Source organism: Pipistrellus hanaki, assembly GCF_964339955.1.
Source record: "Pipistrellus hanaki genome assembly, chromosome: X".
In the NCBI taxonomy this organism is placed as follows: Eukaryota; Metazoa; Chordata; class Mammalia; order Chiroptera; family Vespertilionidae; genus Pipistrellus; species Pipistrellus hanaki.
Genome location: NC_140524.1, coordinates 43,494,471 through 43,510,853, shown reverse-complemented (window position 1 = coordinate 43,510,853; position 16,383 = coordinate 43,494,471). Strand labels below are relative to the sequence as shown.

Here is a 16,383-nt window from a genome sequence, read left to right as displayed (position 1 = left end):
AATATTTATTGGCAATTACTATATGTCAGAACTGTTTTTTAAATACTGTATACATTTGATCCTCTAATCCTGAGCCATGGAGAGGTTAAATTATTTACTCGGGGTCACACAACTAGGAACTGGTAGAATTTGAACCTGGAAAGTTTTGAGTTGATGTGAGTACTGTTCTTCTTAACCCATCAGTGAACAAAGAGAATTCTTTAATAATATATTAATAAGAGAAGTGAAATTCACAAATGTGCCAGTTAGAATATGGAAAAGCATCAGAATTGGGGTGCAGAGATGTTGTTAGAGGTGCTAAGAAGGAGCTGGAGATCGCACTAAATTTTACTCTGCAGGTTAGTACCTGAGTATGTGTGTTTGAATTAAGGATTCTACAAAGCTTGAAAGTTGGGACAACCAACAACTTATTGGTCAAAGCTGTGAATACTAAATGGTTAATAACATGTTTGGTGTGAGGGTTGGGTGTGAGAAGTGAAGTGGAGAAGGGTATCACCAATTTAAATATTGGGACAAGAGTTGGAAGGAAGGGAAAAATGATTCCCACCAGACAATTGCATGTGTGCAATAAGACTAGGGAAGGAGAAGTGAGGAGTAAACTTCATTTTTTAATTAATAACTGATTCCTAGAGTTTCAGGGTCTTTAAACCTCTTTGGATTAGGGATTCTTGGCAATTACCTATAACCCAGTATATTGGTATTTTAGGTTTAGAACTCTAGTAATTTTAAAATAATGAAGTGCTAAGGGAGGGGAGTCGCAAAAACACCAAGGATTGAAAGGTTAAGGTATGGAGATGTTAAACGTGAATCCCCCTTATGCTCCAAGTCAATCACAATTTTAACCCCTAGGACAGTGGAAATGGGCTTAGGGAGTGGAGGGTGAGATGGTGAAAAAGGGGAAAGCAACCTTGGCAGAAATTTTGGGCCTCTCTCTCTAGGCTTTCACTGGAATAGATCCCATTTTATACAGAGAGTTTCTGCATATGATAAAGATTTCCTCATTTGATAAAGAGATTCCAAACTTAAAGAAAAAGGCAGGGCTAGCCAGCTTGGCTCAGTGGCTAGAGCACATGTGTCAAACACAAGGCCCGCGGGCCAAATCCAGCCCGCCAGGCCTTGCAATGTGGCCCACACCGCGCTGTCATCACTGCACTCCGCTGTCAGTTTATGACATTGTCAGTTTATGACTGTTCAGTAAACCATTCGGCCCGCGATTTAGGCTGGATTTTAGATTTTGACCCCTTCTCTGATTGAGTTTGACACCCCTAGGCTAGAGTGTCAGCCTGTGGACTCAAGGACCCCTGATTCTATTCTGGTCAAGGGCATATACCTAGGTTGCCGGCTGGATCCCCAGTAGGGGGTGTGCAAAAGGCAGCCAATTAATTATTCTCTCCCATCATTGATATTTCTATCTCTCTCTACCTCTCTTTTTCTGTCTGAAATCATTTTTTTTAAAGAAAGAACTCATAATTTAGTGTATTTTATTATAAAAGAGAAACCAAGATGGAGACAAAGGTAAACACCTAAACTACTGCCTTGTACAACAATTTCAAAACTACAACTAAAAGACAGAATGAACATCACCCAGAACCACAGGAAAGCTGGCTGAGTGGAAATTCCACAACTATAAGGAAAGAGGAAAGCACACACAGAATCAGAGGAGCTGCAAAGAGCTGAGATACAGAGACACGCATACAGAGAGGAAGGGTGGCAGAGTGCCTGGCTGGCTTTCTCTGGCGGGAGAGGGAAGGAAGCCCCTGACTGTATGGAACCCCAGTTCTGACTGTACTGAACCCCAGTTCCTGGCAAAACCCATGGACTCAAGCTCATACGGGAGGAGTCTGGACTGTCAGATAGAAAGTTTCATGGAGACTTGGGGAAGCCACAGCAGGCAGGGGTATGAAGGCTCGTGAGTGTGCACAGAGAAGACTGACTGCTGAGGTTGCCACCAAATCTCCCTAGTGGAAGGGATTCAGAAATTCCTCACTGCACTGAACCTCAGTTCTGACTACACTGAATCCCAGTTCCAGGTGAGCCTGGGGGAATCTGGACTGTCAGGCAGAAACTCAGGGGAGCCCTGGAAGGCAGAGGTATTGAGGCATGTGCTCAAGGGCAGGGCTGATGGGAAGCTAAGACTGTGTGCTTAGCCCTGAGACTCTACCCCATCCAAGCAGAGCACAGAGGCTTTTGCAATTTCGCAATCCTGGTCCTATAAGGCTATCTCCAGCACAAGTCTCCCAGGGTAGACACAGCAAATACACATAGCTAATTGGCCTGGAGGTCAATTCATCCGAGTGATACCAACAACAATCAATACTTAACTACAACAAGGCTGTACACACAGACCACAAAGGGGTGCACCAAGAGTATCCAACTCAGGTGACTGGGGAGGCTGGCCCACTGGGCCATATAAGAAACCTAGCACACAAAGCTACTCTACCAACTCAGGGAAGCAGCAAAAATGCAGAGACAAAGTAACAGATCACAAACAAAAGAAATAGAGGAAAATAAATGACTGGATATGGAATTCAAAACTACAGTTATAAGGTTTTTTAAGAATTTCCTAGAAAAGGCAGATAAATTTAGCCAGACCCTTGAGGATATGAAAAAGGACCAACTAGAAATTAAACATACACTGACTGAAATTAAAAAAAAATATTATACAGAGACCCAATAGCAGACTTGAGGAATGCAAAAATCAGGTCAAAGATTTGAAATACAAAGAAACAAAAAACACTCAGCCAGAAAAGCAAAAAGAAAAAAGAATCCAAAAATATGAAGATAGTGTAAGAAGCCTCTGGGACAACTTCAAGTGTACCAACATCAGAATAATGGGGGTGCCAGAAGAAGAGAGAGAACAAGATACTGAAAACCTATTTGAATAAATAATGATTGAAAATTTTCCCCACTTGGTGAAAGAAATAGACTTACAAGACTAGGAAGTGCACAGAACCCCAAACAAAAGGAATCCAAAGAGGACCACACCAAGACACATCATAATTAAAATGTCAAGAGCAAATGACAAAGAGAGATTCTTAAAACCAGCAAGAGAAAAACATCTAGTTACCTACAAAAGAGTACCCTTATGACTGTCAGCTGATTTCTCAACAGAAATTATGCAGGCCATATGGGAGTGGCAAGAAATATTCAAAGTGATGAATAGCAAGAGCCTATAATACAACCAAGATTACTCTACCTAGCAAAGTTATCATTCAGAATTGAAGGTCAGATAAAGAGCTTCACAGATAAGAAAAAACTAAAGTAGTTTATCACCATCAAACCAGTATTATATGACATGCTGAAAGGTATTCTTTAAGAAGAGGAAGAAGAAAAATGTAAAGATAAAAATTATGAACAACAAATACATATCTATCAACAAGTGAACCCAAAAATCAAGTGAATTAAAAATCTGAGGAACAGAATAAATTGGTGAATATAATAGAATCAGGGGCATAGAGAGTGAACTAATAATTCTCAGGGAGAAAGGTATATGGGGGGTGCAGGAAGAGACTGGACAAAAATTGTATTCTTATGGATAAGGGCAGAGAGTGGGGTGGGAACTGGTGGAGGGGCACTATTGCGGTGGGGGGGGCGGAGAAACTATTGTAATAATCTGAACAATAAAGATATATTAAATAAATAAATAAATAAATAAATATTTCAGCTGCGGGAGGGAAAGAAAAAGAAAAAGGCAATATCACTTTAGTAAGAAAAAAAGGACATGAAACCTCTAAAAAGTATTCTAATAGTCCTTGTCCTTTTTAAAAATAGTAATAGAGCCAAAGCCAGTTTGGCTCAGTGGATAGAGGGTCAGGCTGCAGACTGAAAGGTTGCAGGTTCGATTTTGGACAAGGGCATGTACCTTGGTTGCAGGCACAACCCTGGTGGGGGGTGTGCAGGAGGCAGCTGGTCGATGTTTCTCTCTCATTGATGTTTCTAACTCTCTATCCCTCTCCCTTCCTCTCTGTAAAAAATCAATATAATATATATTTTAAAAAATAAATAAAAATAAAAATAGTGATGGACGCTAACAATGTTTTAACTGGGAGAATGGAAAGAGCCAACTAACAATTCAGCAAGTGAGTCATCCTTACTGTGAAACCAATAACAGCAACAGCAACAGCAATGACAATGACAATATTAGCAGTTACCATATTAAAGCACTAATTCTGATCTGGGAACATTGCTAAATGCTTACACAGACTGTGTCATTTAATTCTCTGACTTCTAAGAGATAAATACTTTATCTAATTTTGCAGAGTGCATCACTTTTTTGCTTCTGAAGGAATTGAGCAATTGGAATACATATATAGAAATAAACCAAGTAAAGGCATTTTTAAATTTAATTCTGCATAGAGATTTGAGTAGTTGCTTAGGGCTTATACAACTGAAATACTAGTACACACTAGGTTGAGGTGACCTGTTCCTTTAAATTCAGGTAATTCTAAGTTTGGTATGGCAAAACACAAACTGGCCTCTAAAATCAGGAAGGTCTGATTTTTTTTTTCCAAGAAGGGAGAGTTTTATATAAACTTGAGTAAAAGAAGAAATGCTCAATTGCATGTTTGCTTAAAAAGACTTTTATTATTTCATTTATTCAACAAATAGTTATTGAACACCAGCTATGTGTTCTGAGCCCAGAATTTCAAACATATAATATTGAGAGAGCAACTTGTTTCATATAATCCTTAAACCTAAGGAATTTCTGAAATTACCAAATTCTGATTTAGAGAACACCTATTGATTAAGTGTGATTTCTCTAATTTCAATAGATATTTAAATACCCATGCAGAGTGACAAGAGCAGTACACTTTATAGATGCTAGATCATGGAATTAAAGAATATTAAAAATTAAGTAACCCATTTTCTATATTATGCAGATCAGAGAGTCAGACAGGCTTAGATTATAAACTCTAAAATCTTGGACAGGTTTATTAACCTCTCTGAGTCTTAGATTCATTATCTATAATATGGGAATAATAGCACTTGCCTTATATGAATACAGTAAGGATGACATAAGACCATTTATATAAAATTCTTAATGCAGTGTCTGACACATGCAACATGTTCAATATATGTTTTCTGTTATTGTGATTACTATTTTCCAAGTGAGGGCACTGAAACACAGAGAGTGGAAGTGACTAGCCTAAGGTCACACAGCTTGTTAATGTTAGGACAAACTTTAGAACTCAAATCTCTGTTAGTACTCAAATATTCCTTAAACTATACCACCAATTTTAATCCTTAGGAACAGGTAATGTAAACTTCCTAGGCCTGTGATAAATATTTTAGCTCATCCAGAGGGAAAAATGACAAGTAAATGGCTGACATAGCAAGAGAAGTTCTGGACTCTAAAAACAAAACAACAAGGGATAAATAGAGAACAAATGAGATACAACAATTACCAGAAAGTTTAAGCAGCAGTGTTAAAGCATTACTATTCCTGGTGAATCTCCGAACTGATCTCTACTCTCCCTGCTCCCCCCCCTTCTCTCCTTCCTACTCTTTTTTTTATTCACCACCAACATTTCCATAAAAATGACTTTTTGCTTTCCCTGGAGATGAGAGGGAGGGGAGGTCTTTCAGGATGCATAAGTGTTTCACAAAATTTTACCATGAAGTCAGCTTTATTAGACAATTTCTACTTGAAAGCAAAGGAGCCTTGTAATTCAAATTATAATGGATGCATGAGTACTATCGGGTCTAGTAATAATTAATGTCGTTTTTAACATTTGTTTAAAATCTTGCTTGGCGTTGACTTGTATTGACATAACCTTCAAACACGTAGTATCTACAGAACGTGTGAAGTGCAATTCACAAGTTTTGCTTGAAAAAGTTTGTGTTTGGTTTGGTTTTTGTTGCAGAACTAGGGCTAAGAAGATGGCAGATGAAGAGCATATTCGGCACTGCATGCTTTACGAGTTCCAATTAGGAAGAAAAGCAAGTGAGGCTGCAAAAAACATCTGTAGTGCTCTTGGTCAAGATGCAGTTAGCGCCAGAAAATGTCAGCGTTGGTTTGAGAAATTTCGCGAGGGAAATTTTTCGTTAGATGACAAGAGTGGTCGAGGCCGTGTGTCCAATTTTGATCAAGAAGCTCTTCAAGCTCTTTTGGTGCAAAATCCTCAAATTACCCAACAAGAGCTTGCGACAACTTTAAATTGTTCACAAAAAACAATTTCCAATCAATTGCGTGCACTTGGCAAAGTCCAAAAGTTTGGAAAATGGGTTCCTCATGAGTTGACCATCAACAACCGTAATCAAAGAGTCACAATTTGCAGTTTGCTCCTCTCTCGTCAAAACCGTTTGCCGTTTTTAGAGCAAATTGTTACCGGAGATGAAAAATGGATGCTTTATGTTAATTTGAAAAGGTGGCCTCAATGGTTGGACAAAAATGAGGCTCCGTAGCCCACGCCGAAACCTGACTTGCATGCGAAAAAAGTGATGTTGTGTGTTTGGTGGAATTTTAAAGGAATTCTTCATTATGATTTTTTACCATCTAACCAAACCATTACAAGTGCAGTGTATAGTGCCCAATTGGAAAGGTTAGCCCAAGCTTTAAGAGAAAAAGAACCCACGCTGATTAATCAGAAGGGCGTAATTCTTCACCACGATAACGCACGACCGCATACTGCAAGAATCACTGCTGAAAAACTGCGCCAGTTGGAATGGGAAGTTCTCCCTCAACATGCATATTCTCCTGATATTGCCCCTTCCGATTACCATTTGTTTCGTTCTTTGCAAAACTTTCTTCTTGGAAAAAAATTTAATAATGAAGAATGCCTCAAAAATGCATTGACCGAATTTTTTGCATCAAAATCACAAGAATTTTACAACAGAGGGATTAAAATGCTTCCTGAGCGTTGGGCACAAGTAGTAGAAAACAACGGCAACTATATTGTTGATTAAATTTTGTTGTATTGTTTAAATAAATTCGATTTAAAAAAAAAAGTATTAGAAACGACATTAATTATTCCTAGACCTAATACCAAGAGTTAAAAAATGATGTTTTTAAAAGCATAGTGGAGTGTAACCTCATAGTAGAAGCTGTTGAGAAATATAGCAAAAAGGAAAAAAAAAGGTTTAACAGTAAAGCCATGTTATTGGTTTGTGTAGCTATTAGTTAAGTACAGCACTGAGAATTATTTATTGTTAGATGAAGATATTAAGAATTAGAAACATATTTTAAAGCTACTCTGTTTATATGATAAAATAAACAATTAACTTACAGTTGGCTAGCAAAAAAAAAGACATATTCTTTCTTAAACTATACTTAAGTTTAATTAGATAACTCTCATGTTGGTTGTTGCAACATAAAGTATTTAAAATGTTCCAGGATATTTCTAAAAGAAGCAAGGCCACTTTGCTCAGTTTATTACTGTGTAGTACCATGGTACACAGGTTGCTGCCAGAAAGCCTGACTGGATTTCCTGGCCCACCAAAAGAAATATGCCATAACTATTTTATTTCTGGTGTAATTACTGTACAAAATGGTTGTTACCTTTTTACTTAACCCTTTAATCTTGAGTTTGTTGATATCCTTCTCCTAAAAACGATTACATTTATTTCAAAGACAACATATTGATAGCACTTTAATTGCTTATTCAGTTGATAATTTTCACCTTCACAGGGCATCGGGTACTGTCTATACAGCACTTGACATTGCAACAGGACAAGAGGTAAGTTCTAATATTCAATCCTGACTTTTATTTTTCTTTATTCATATTAATCAGATTTCCTCTTTGATGGCACCTATGCCGGAAAAAAATGGGTACTACTGGATTAATATTGCAGTTTTCTTTATTGGTGTCTAAAGTATCTAAAGTGGATAGTTTACTCATGATTAACCACAGAAAAGGGAGCTTTGTGGCACCAAGACAAAGCTTCTTAAGATAAAAAATTTGTATACCCCAAAATATGGATGTTTGTTTTCCGCCTAATAATTATAACACATTCTTATATTTTAATCATCATTCAGGTAGCCATAAAGCAGATGAACCTTCAACAGCAGCCCAAAAAGGAATTAATTATTAATGAAATTCTGGTCATGAGGGAAAATAAGAACCCCAATATTGTTAATTATTTAGATAGGTAAGTGTGCTCTCTAATTGTGTACTTGTTTGTTTGTTTGTTTGTCTTGTTTTTTATGGAATGCAATTTTATTGGCAAATTACTTTATATAGGATCTATTTAGCTTCCATTGTATAAATATGTGTCAAATGTTACAAAATGTAGTATCAGATCTATTGATAAACTTGCATCTGTTTATCTTTGTCCATCCATCAAACATTTGAAGACACATTTTATAGTCTTATTTTTAAACATGAGCTGTTTTTGTAATTTCCTTTTGAGAATCATGACTTCTTGTTCGCAGGAAATAGCATACTGCATATAGGACAGGGCTGTGATGCATTAAATTTCATCAAATATTTGTTTGAAGCTAGTGCAGTCTCTGGGAGTCTAAATGAGGAAGCCTGTCTAAGATGGCCCTGATTTAATGTGTGCTTTGTAATTAACTGACAGTGAGGCCCAGGGAATTGAAATTTTAATCTCAAACCTTTTTCCTAGACCAGGTAATGAATGTCTCTTTCATCAGTGGTATTAGCAGTGGGTTATAAAAATAATAAATAAATAAATAAATAAATAAATAAATAAATAAATAAGGATTTAAAGACAGCACCAGCTCTTCAATTGTGGTTAACATTTGTCTCCTTCAATTTCAATAAGTGTTTGTTTAGCACCACTGCGCTGTGAACTCTGGGGGTACAAAGTAAATAAGACTGTGTCTACAATATCAGGGAGCTTAGGATCTTGCTTTTTGTGTCTTTTTGTGTCTTGCACCAGGTGGACCAGGAGAGGAAAGGGAGACAAAAAAGGGAGGGTCAAATTTTATAGTTGAAGTCAGTGTTTCATAAAGTGTCACAACTGACCTCTATCAGAACTGACACTTCATCACAGTAAATTCATTGCAAACATTAATCTCTTTGATTTAGTGACTACTTGAAAACATTTCAGTAATCAATTCAGTAGAATTAAAAAAAATAATAATGCCAAGATCTGAATAAATATTCTGTACATCTGTATGCCATGTGGCCAGTTCAGTACAAGAAGTCAACATTGTGATTTGGGTTATCCAAAAGGGCTATCCATTGATCCTGTTCACTGAAACTAGCTTTTGCAAGGAATATAGTAGTCAGTAACCAGAACCCTCTCTGTTCTTTTCCTTCCTCTATGGTGCACAGTCATATCTAGTGGTCCTTTGATTTCCATAAATATTCTCTCCCAATGTTAAGGAAGTGTCTCATCACTATCACTGATCTTCTCCTTCTCCTTCTCCTTCTCCTTCTCCTTCTCCTTCTCCTTCTCCTTCTCCTTCTCCTTCTCCTTCTCCTTCTCCTTCTCCTTCTCCTGCTCCTGCTCCTGCTCCTGCTCCTGCTCCTACTCCTACTCCTGCTTCTTCTTCTGTTAATCCTCACCTAAGGATATTTTCCCATTGATTTTTAGAGAGAGTGGAAGGGAAATGAAAAGAGAGAGAGAGGGAGAGAAACATCAGTTGCCTCCTGCATCAGGGCCAAGGATGGAGTCTGCAACCGAGGTAGGTATCCTTGACTGGGAATCGAACCCAGGACCCTTTAGCCCGCAAGCCAAGACTCTATCCACTGAGCAAAATGATCTAGGGCAATATTATCTTCTTGTTATTTAATATAATCAAATGCATAGAAACTGAATGCAAATTACGTTTTTAATAGGGATATGGAAGAGTCCCCACTTTCTTAGGCTGGAGTCAATGTCTTTCCCCCCCCCCTTTTTTTTTTGTTATAGCTACTTAGTAGGTGATGAACTATGGGTAGTCATGGAATATTTGGCTGGTGGCTCTTTGACTGATGTGGTCACAGAGACCTGTATGGATGAAGGACAGATAGCAGCTGTCTGCAGAGAGGTAAGAAAATAGAGCATTTCTAGCTGATGATAACACCAAAATTGGCAGTTCTTTTTTTATCTCTGATTATTCATAATGTTTATAACATCAAAGTAATAATAGCATATTTTTTTCTACAGAAAAAAAAATTGGAGGCCCTAAATTAAGTTTAAATTCTAACATATTAGCACTCCTCTTCCGCAGTCCCTAGTTTATTTTAGCTGCTTTACTATGAATCTTTTGAGTTCCATTATGCCTATCCACAGGGTACATATCTAAGCCTGAATGGTTTTAAGTCTCAGTGAACATAGAAAATAGTAATGCTGGCAAGGAACTTCTTTCTTATTTGGAAAAAAAATTTACTTAGTAGTTATTTTGTCTTGGATGTGCAATGTGTGCACATTGCACATCCAAGACAAAATAACTACTAAGTAAAAGTACAAACCATATTATAATCACATCATTTTTAGAAAATAACCAAGGTCTTCCCTCAGCCTGGAAAGTAGTTACTTTCACAGTACAAGTTGGGCATCCCTCATAGCCCTCTAATGTGTTTTAAGTGTCTGCCTCTTTTCCAATAACAGTGTCATAATACTTATTTTCAATTTAAACCAAGAATATTTTATTATATTAATTTTCAATATTAAAAAGTCTCTCCATTGGAATTTTATCTTGGACCTTACCATCTACCACATTCAGATATTCTATAGATACATTAGGAACTCTGAACCACTGAAACTTGAAAACCATTGATAGAAAAACAAAAGAAAACCGAGTAATGTCAGCTAATCTTTGCTTTATTTTAAATTGTTCATATAAATGTTTTTCCTTCTTTGTTCTCCTCTCATTCACATTTCCTCCTCCACAAACATGGAAACATATTCACTAAAAACATATATTTTCTATTTATGCAATGAATCAAACTTTTAATATTTAGGAGTATATTGGGCCCTGAGTCTGTTGTTTCCATTTTCTAGTATTATAGTGCAAAACATATTCCAAACAAGTGTCCATTGTTACTTCATAGTGGACCTCAATTCTGGCTGTCCATCAGAAATAGCTCAGGGCACTTGTTTTAAATACAGATTCTTGGGTTTCACTCAAGACCTACTGAATCAAATCATACCATGGAAACAGAAGCTTACTACATCTATTTAAGACCAAGGTGAATTCATATCCTCTAGATAACTAAGTCAAAGTTTGATTATATTAATTGGTCAGTTTGGCTGTGTTAATGATTTGGTGCTACTTATCACACCATCACTCTTCATATCCTAGTCTTACACAAGAGCTTTCATATGTATAATGCTAAATTGCATCACTGATGTAAATGGTAATATGATTTCAAAATAGTGTCAAAGCACTTCGTTATCTATTTAACTTGGCGACATAAAATTAGACTCCTGCCCCAAATTTATGTAGATTAAACTTAACTTAAAAAATTATTTGTGATATAATTAACTTTTTTTTTAATTCAATAGTGCCTCCAAGCTTTGGATTTCTTGCACTCAAACCAAGTGATCCATAGAGACATAAAGAGTGACAATATTCTCCTTGGGATGGATGGCTCTGTTAAATTGAGTAGGTATTTTGGTTCTGATGGTATTTGAGAGAGTATCCGGATATTTCTACTCTTTTGCTGTCTATCTTGAGAAGAGAATGGCCATTTAAAATGATTGGTTTGAAAGCATTTTGAGCTCAGTTTGAAGAAAATAATTTTTAACACTGTGTTCCTATAGATTGTGCCCAGATTTTGGGGAGGGTGTAGTAATATTTCAGAATTTCTAGTGATCCCATCACATGAATGACAGATACTTAATTAAAAGACTGAAATATTCTTATGTTGGAGAAAACCAGATTGAGGTCCAGTGAAAATGGCATCATATCAGTTATTTCAGACTCAAAATCAGGACTAGATGAGAGATCAGGTACAAAGGGATATGAGCTAGGCAGTTGTGGAAGCTCCGTGTCTAACAAAGGAAACTACAGCCATATCTGAAAGTGTCCTATAGTAATAAATATAATTTGAACTAATTTTAACAGATTTTTCTTCTCTGTAGCTGATTTTGGGTTCTGTGCTCAGATCACCCCTGAGCAAAGTAAACGAAGCACTATGGTGGGAACTCCTTATTGGATGGCACCTGAGGTGGTGACTCGAAAAGCGTATGGTCCGAAAGTTGATATCTGGTCTCTGGGGATTATGGCAATTGAAATGGTGGAAGGCGAACCCCCATACCTTAATGAAAATCCACTCAGGGTAAGTTAAAACTCAGGTACTTCATCTTCTGATAAAGGAAAAGGTCAAATGTCATTTCTTGTCTTCACCAAAATTAACCAGAATGGGCTCTTTCTTGGTATACGTGATGTAGAAGCTCCAAATTACACTTTTCAAAAATTACTATTTGTTATTTTTAGTTTCTCTTAAGATGTTTCAATAGGTTTTTCCAGGACTTTAATACTAGTATTTCTAATTACAGGGGTCCTTAAAATGTTTTAGTATCGCTTTCTACTGTTTAAAGAGTGTCTTTTTAAAGCAAGCTGAAGGAAGAAAAGAGTAGTTTTATCACATGTTGTGGTTAAATGATCTATTTAGGAAACACTTGCTTTATAATTACTTTAACAAAGTAAATAAATGCATTTCCATTCAGCTGTAATTTTTTAAATTAGATTTGTTTCACTACCAGTAATGATTTATTGAGCAACAATAGCTTAATGGTTATTGAATGGAATATAGAATAGACACAGGGCCAGCCTGATGAAATCACAAACATAATTAGACTGTCAAGTAGAAAATGAATGGCAATAGTTTGTGTTGAGTTACTCAGTTTTCTACTGAGGAATTAAAAGTTTGATCCTTACATGGTCTGGTTATGATGCAAAGAGAAAAGTTTCATTTCATAGCCTAATACTACCACCTTTATTAACATATGCTGTTGATCATGGGAGAAAAAGGCAAAGGAATATGAAAGAAATACTTGCAAAGAACAGAAGTCAGCCAGTAGCTGTTTTGTTGTATATAACTTAAAGCTGAGCCAAAAGCTGTGTTGTATATATAAAGGTAATCACACTATTGAAAAAAGAAAATATGCACAGATTCAAATTTTACTTTCAAAATGTTTATAGTGTGAGTTTACTCGATGTACAATGCCAAAGACATCTTGAAAATTGTTTGTATCATTACCACTAAGAGTCTAAAATTTTATTTTACCCTTAGTATACAAAAACCATTGTTCTTAGTATATGATTAAGTGTTTACACATTAAGCTTTTAAAATCCATATTCAAACCAAATATATGTGGCTTACTATACATGTAAAGAAACCTACAAACTAATTGCTTTTGCAGTTGAACATTTTGTAATTGGGAGCTGCATTCCCTATGTATGGGGGGAGGGCAGCATCCTCTTCAACTCCTCCTAATTCCTCTCTGCTACATGTTCTCTTGTCCTAGTCCCTTCACTAATTAATTAGAAAACAACAGATAGGAATGCTATGGACTATTGCTCTGAACTCATGAAAAAAATCTGGAAGTGAGATGTGCACATTGATTAGTTACCTGCAGGGCTGAGCAGAAAAGAAGGGGCATTTTCCCACCCTTTGTAGGTCAGCTCTCATGAATTTAATCAAGCCCACCCCTGACCTGTGGACTAGCACATTAGGATAAGTACTTGAGCTTGTCCTTATTGTTTAACCTCCTTTGCTCATTAAGAAATAGCAGTGGAAAAAAACCACATAAGGCCCATTTATTTTCATGGATTTCCTTCTCTAAATCTTTGGAATTTGGAGGCACTAAACAGGATTATGGCTATTTTGCTTTCTGCCTTCTAATGAGTAATTTACAACCTGCAAAATTTAATGATTTAATAAATGACTTTGCAAAGCGACTCGTTTCAGTAATGTATTTATTACCTTCTTCAGTTTCCCAAATACAATTGATCTTTCTGTTGCTAGGCCATTAACTGATAGAGAAAAAAAAAAAAGAAACATGTTTTAATCTTTATAGGCATCTTCTAGCCTGGGATTATAATGCATAATTAACAGTTTATCTCTTAGAATCCACAGCCTTGTATCTAAACAAGTACTTGCAGATTAATAAAACACCAGGTTCAGGAAGCCTACATTAAGACTATATAACAAAAAAGCCTGTCAGAAAGACCACCTTTTTGAAGTCCACTGATAAGATGTACTATAACTTTGTTCATTACTCTCCATGTGTGATCAATCTCCAATATAATATTCATCAAATCCATATTGAGCCAGCCCTCTTATCTCTCTGCTAGGCATCACAAGTACATTTTTAGTTTTTATTTTAAATATGTTGTCTTTGTATTCTCTAATGGAAATCACAGTGTATCAAGCTATAAGCCCTTATTTTGGATTTTAAAAATGTAGTCACTAAAACTATGGAGAGATTGGAGAAGAAAAAATAACATGAGCCTGTAGGAAGCCAATGTTTTCTTGGATGCTGATCACCAGGCCATGTGTGGGGAAATAGAAAATTACACAGATTCAAGAGAAGTATAAAGGAGGATTAGGTTAGTGCTTCTTTCTTTAAAATCCTTTCAGTACTACCACCCATCCACCACTATAGGCTTTGAGGAGGAAAAAGGAAAGAAATGGGAAGAAGACAGAGTGGTAGAGTGTAGCACATTGATATGGGAAAAAAATTGGCCCATATAGTCAAGCAAATATGGGTATGTCCTGGCTCCATAGCATATAAGCTCTGTAACCTTCAGCAAGTCATGTAAAACCTTTAAACGCCAACTTCCTGTGTAAAATGGGGACAAAATCTATCTTGCAGAATTAGTATGAAAGCTAAATGAAATGATGGATGTTAATCACCTAGCACAGTATCTAGCTCATTGTAGGAAATATATTAGAGAGAGACATTTAATATATATAAATAAAAATGTGAGAAAGGAAAAGGAGAAAAGGGATCTTTAGAGGGCTTTTTACTCATCCATGAGGGGAGATAGGATTCCCCACTTCCTCAAACCTTCCCCTCCACACTGGTTATATACTCATACCCTCAAGGAGTGGGGGGAGGAGTTGCACTGTTCAGTTATATTATCATGAACAGGCAACACTGAACAGGAGAGGTTAAAGGTGAAAACTAAGGCTATATATTTGAGGTATTTTCGAATTTCATTATGGGGTGTGTGTGTGTGTGTGTGTGTGTGTGTGTGTGTGTGTGTGTGTCTTTGTTGTGTCAGTTACAACTGAGCACCCAGTCTATGAATTTTGCCTGTTAACACATCACAGGGGCAAGGAATTAGATACTACCCACCCCCTCCCAGTTATAAAGTACTTTGTAAATTGGGAGCTGCATTCCCTGTGTGTGGAATTTTTTCCCTATGTATGCAGGAGAGTACAACTGGAATTTTTTTAAGTGTAAATTGTTTTGTACTAATTGAGGGTACTGATGTTATGAGGTTGGTACCCTTCCAGAGACAGAGAGAAGTCTTTGTACTCAACATAATTGACCTTGGACATGTTGTTATGTGACCCATGGACATTTTTAGTGTAGTCTCCAATAATGATCTGTCTTGTTCTTTCTGTTTACCAAAGTGACTGATGTTAAAATCAAACTTTCCCTCAATATGCAAATCAAATATTGTTGTTCTGCTCATCAACCTGACTTGTTTTTATTAATTTTTAAAACTTGTGATTATAATGACCTGATTCTAAATAAGGAGGCAAAATTATTTTCATAATATAAATCTTTTTTTTAATCTCAGCACCAAAAGAGTGCCTCTCTATTAACTTTGCTTTCACACATAAAGGGCCAGTTATTTTCAATGAATTCTGATGGAATTTGGTATTTGTGAAATGTCTCAGTGACATTGAGTTGAAGGCCTTACTGGACCCTGTGGATGGAGCTCATTTTATGTGTAATTTCCAAACCATTATCCAAATTGAGATGGAATTTAAGTGTTCTCATTCTACCCTTGTTTTAACCATCTTTGAAATGGAATCAAACATTGGATCTCGGGAAGAGAGTTATTGGAATCAATAAGAGGCATCTGGGTGCTAAAAACAGTATGCAAACCACTTATCTATACTAATAAAAGTCTAGGTGGCCCTCATGCAACACCCTTACATCTCACAGGATGGCTACCATAAGATGGCTGCTGGCAAGGGAGGGAAGTTAAGGGCATCCAGGCCAGCAGGGGAGGGCAGGTGGGGGAGACCAGGCTGGCAAGGGAGGACAGTTGGGGGTGACCAGGCCAGCAGGGGAGGGCAGTTGGGGGCAACCAGGTTGGCAGGGGAGGGCAGTTGAGGGCCATCAGGCCAGCAGAGGAGGGCAGTTGGGGTGATCGGGCAGGTGAGCAGTTAGGCATCAATCAGGCCAGCAGAAGAGTAATTAGGGGGTAATCAGGCTGGCAGGCAGAGGCAGTTAGGGGCAATCAGACAGGCAGGTGAGCAGTTAGGAGCCAGCAGTCCCAGATTGTAAGAGGGATGTCTGAGG

The 16,383-nt window shown here is 37.1% G+C and overlaps 1 protein-coding gene across 4 annotated transcripts in view; it reads left to right on the top strand.

Moving 5' to 3' along the window:
• PAK3 (p21 (RAC1) activated kinase 3) overlaps positions 1-16,383 on the top strand; it is a 393,551-nt gene that overhangs the window by 343,686 nt on the left and 33,482 nt on the right. For all 4 annotated transcript variants that reach the window (XM_084870471.1, XM_084870469.1, XM_084870472.1 and 1 more), the window contains 5 exons: positions 7,628-7,676; positions 7,976-8,088; positions 9,820-9,937; positions 11,398-11,497; positions 11,977-12,173. In XM_084870471.1, the coding sequence (XP_084726597.1) occupies positions 7,628-7,676; positions 7,976-8,088; positions 9,820-9,937; positions 11,398-11,497; positions 11,977-12,173 (577 nt within the window). The remainder of the gene's footprint in view (positions 1-7,627; positions 7,677-7,975; positions 8,089-9,819; positions 9,938-11,397; positions 11,498-11,976; positions 12,174-16,383) is intronic.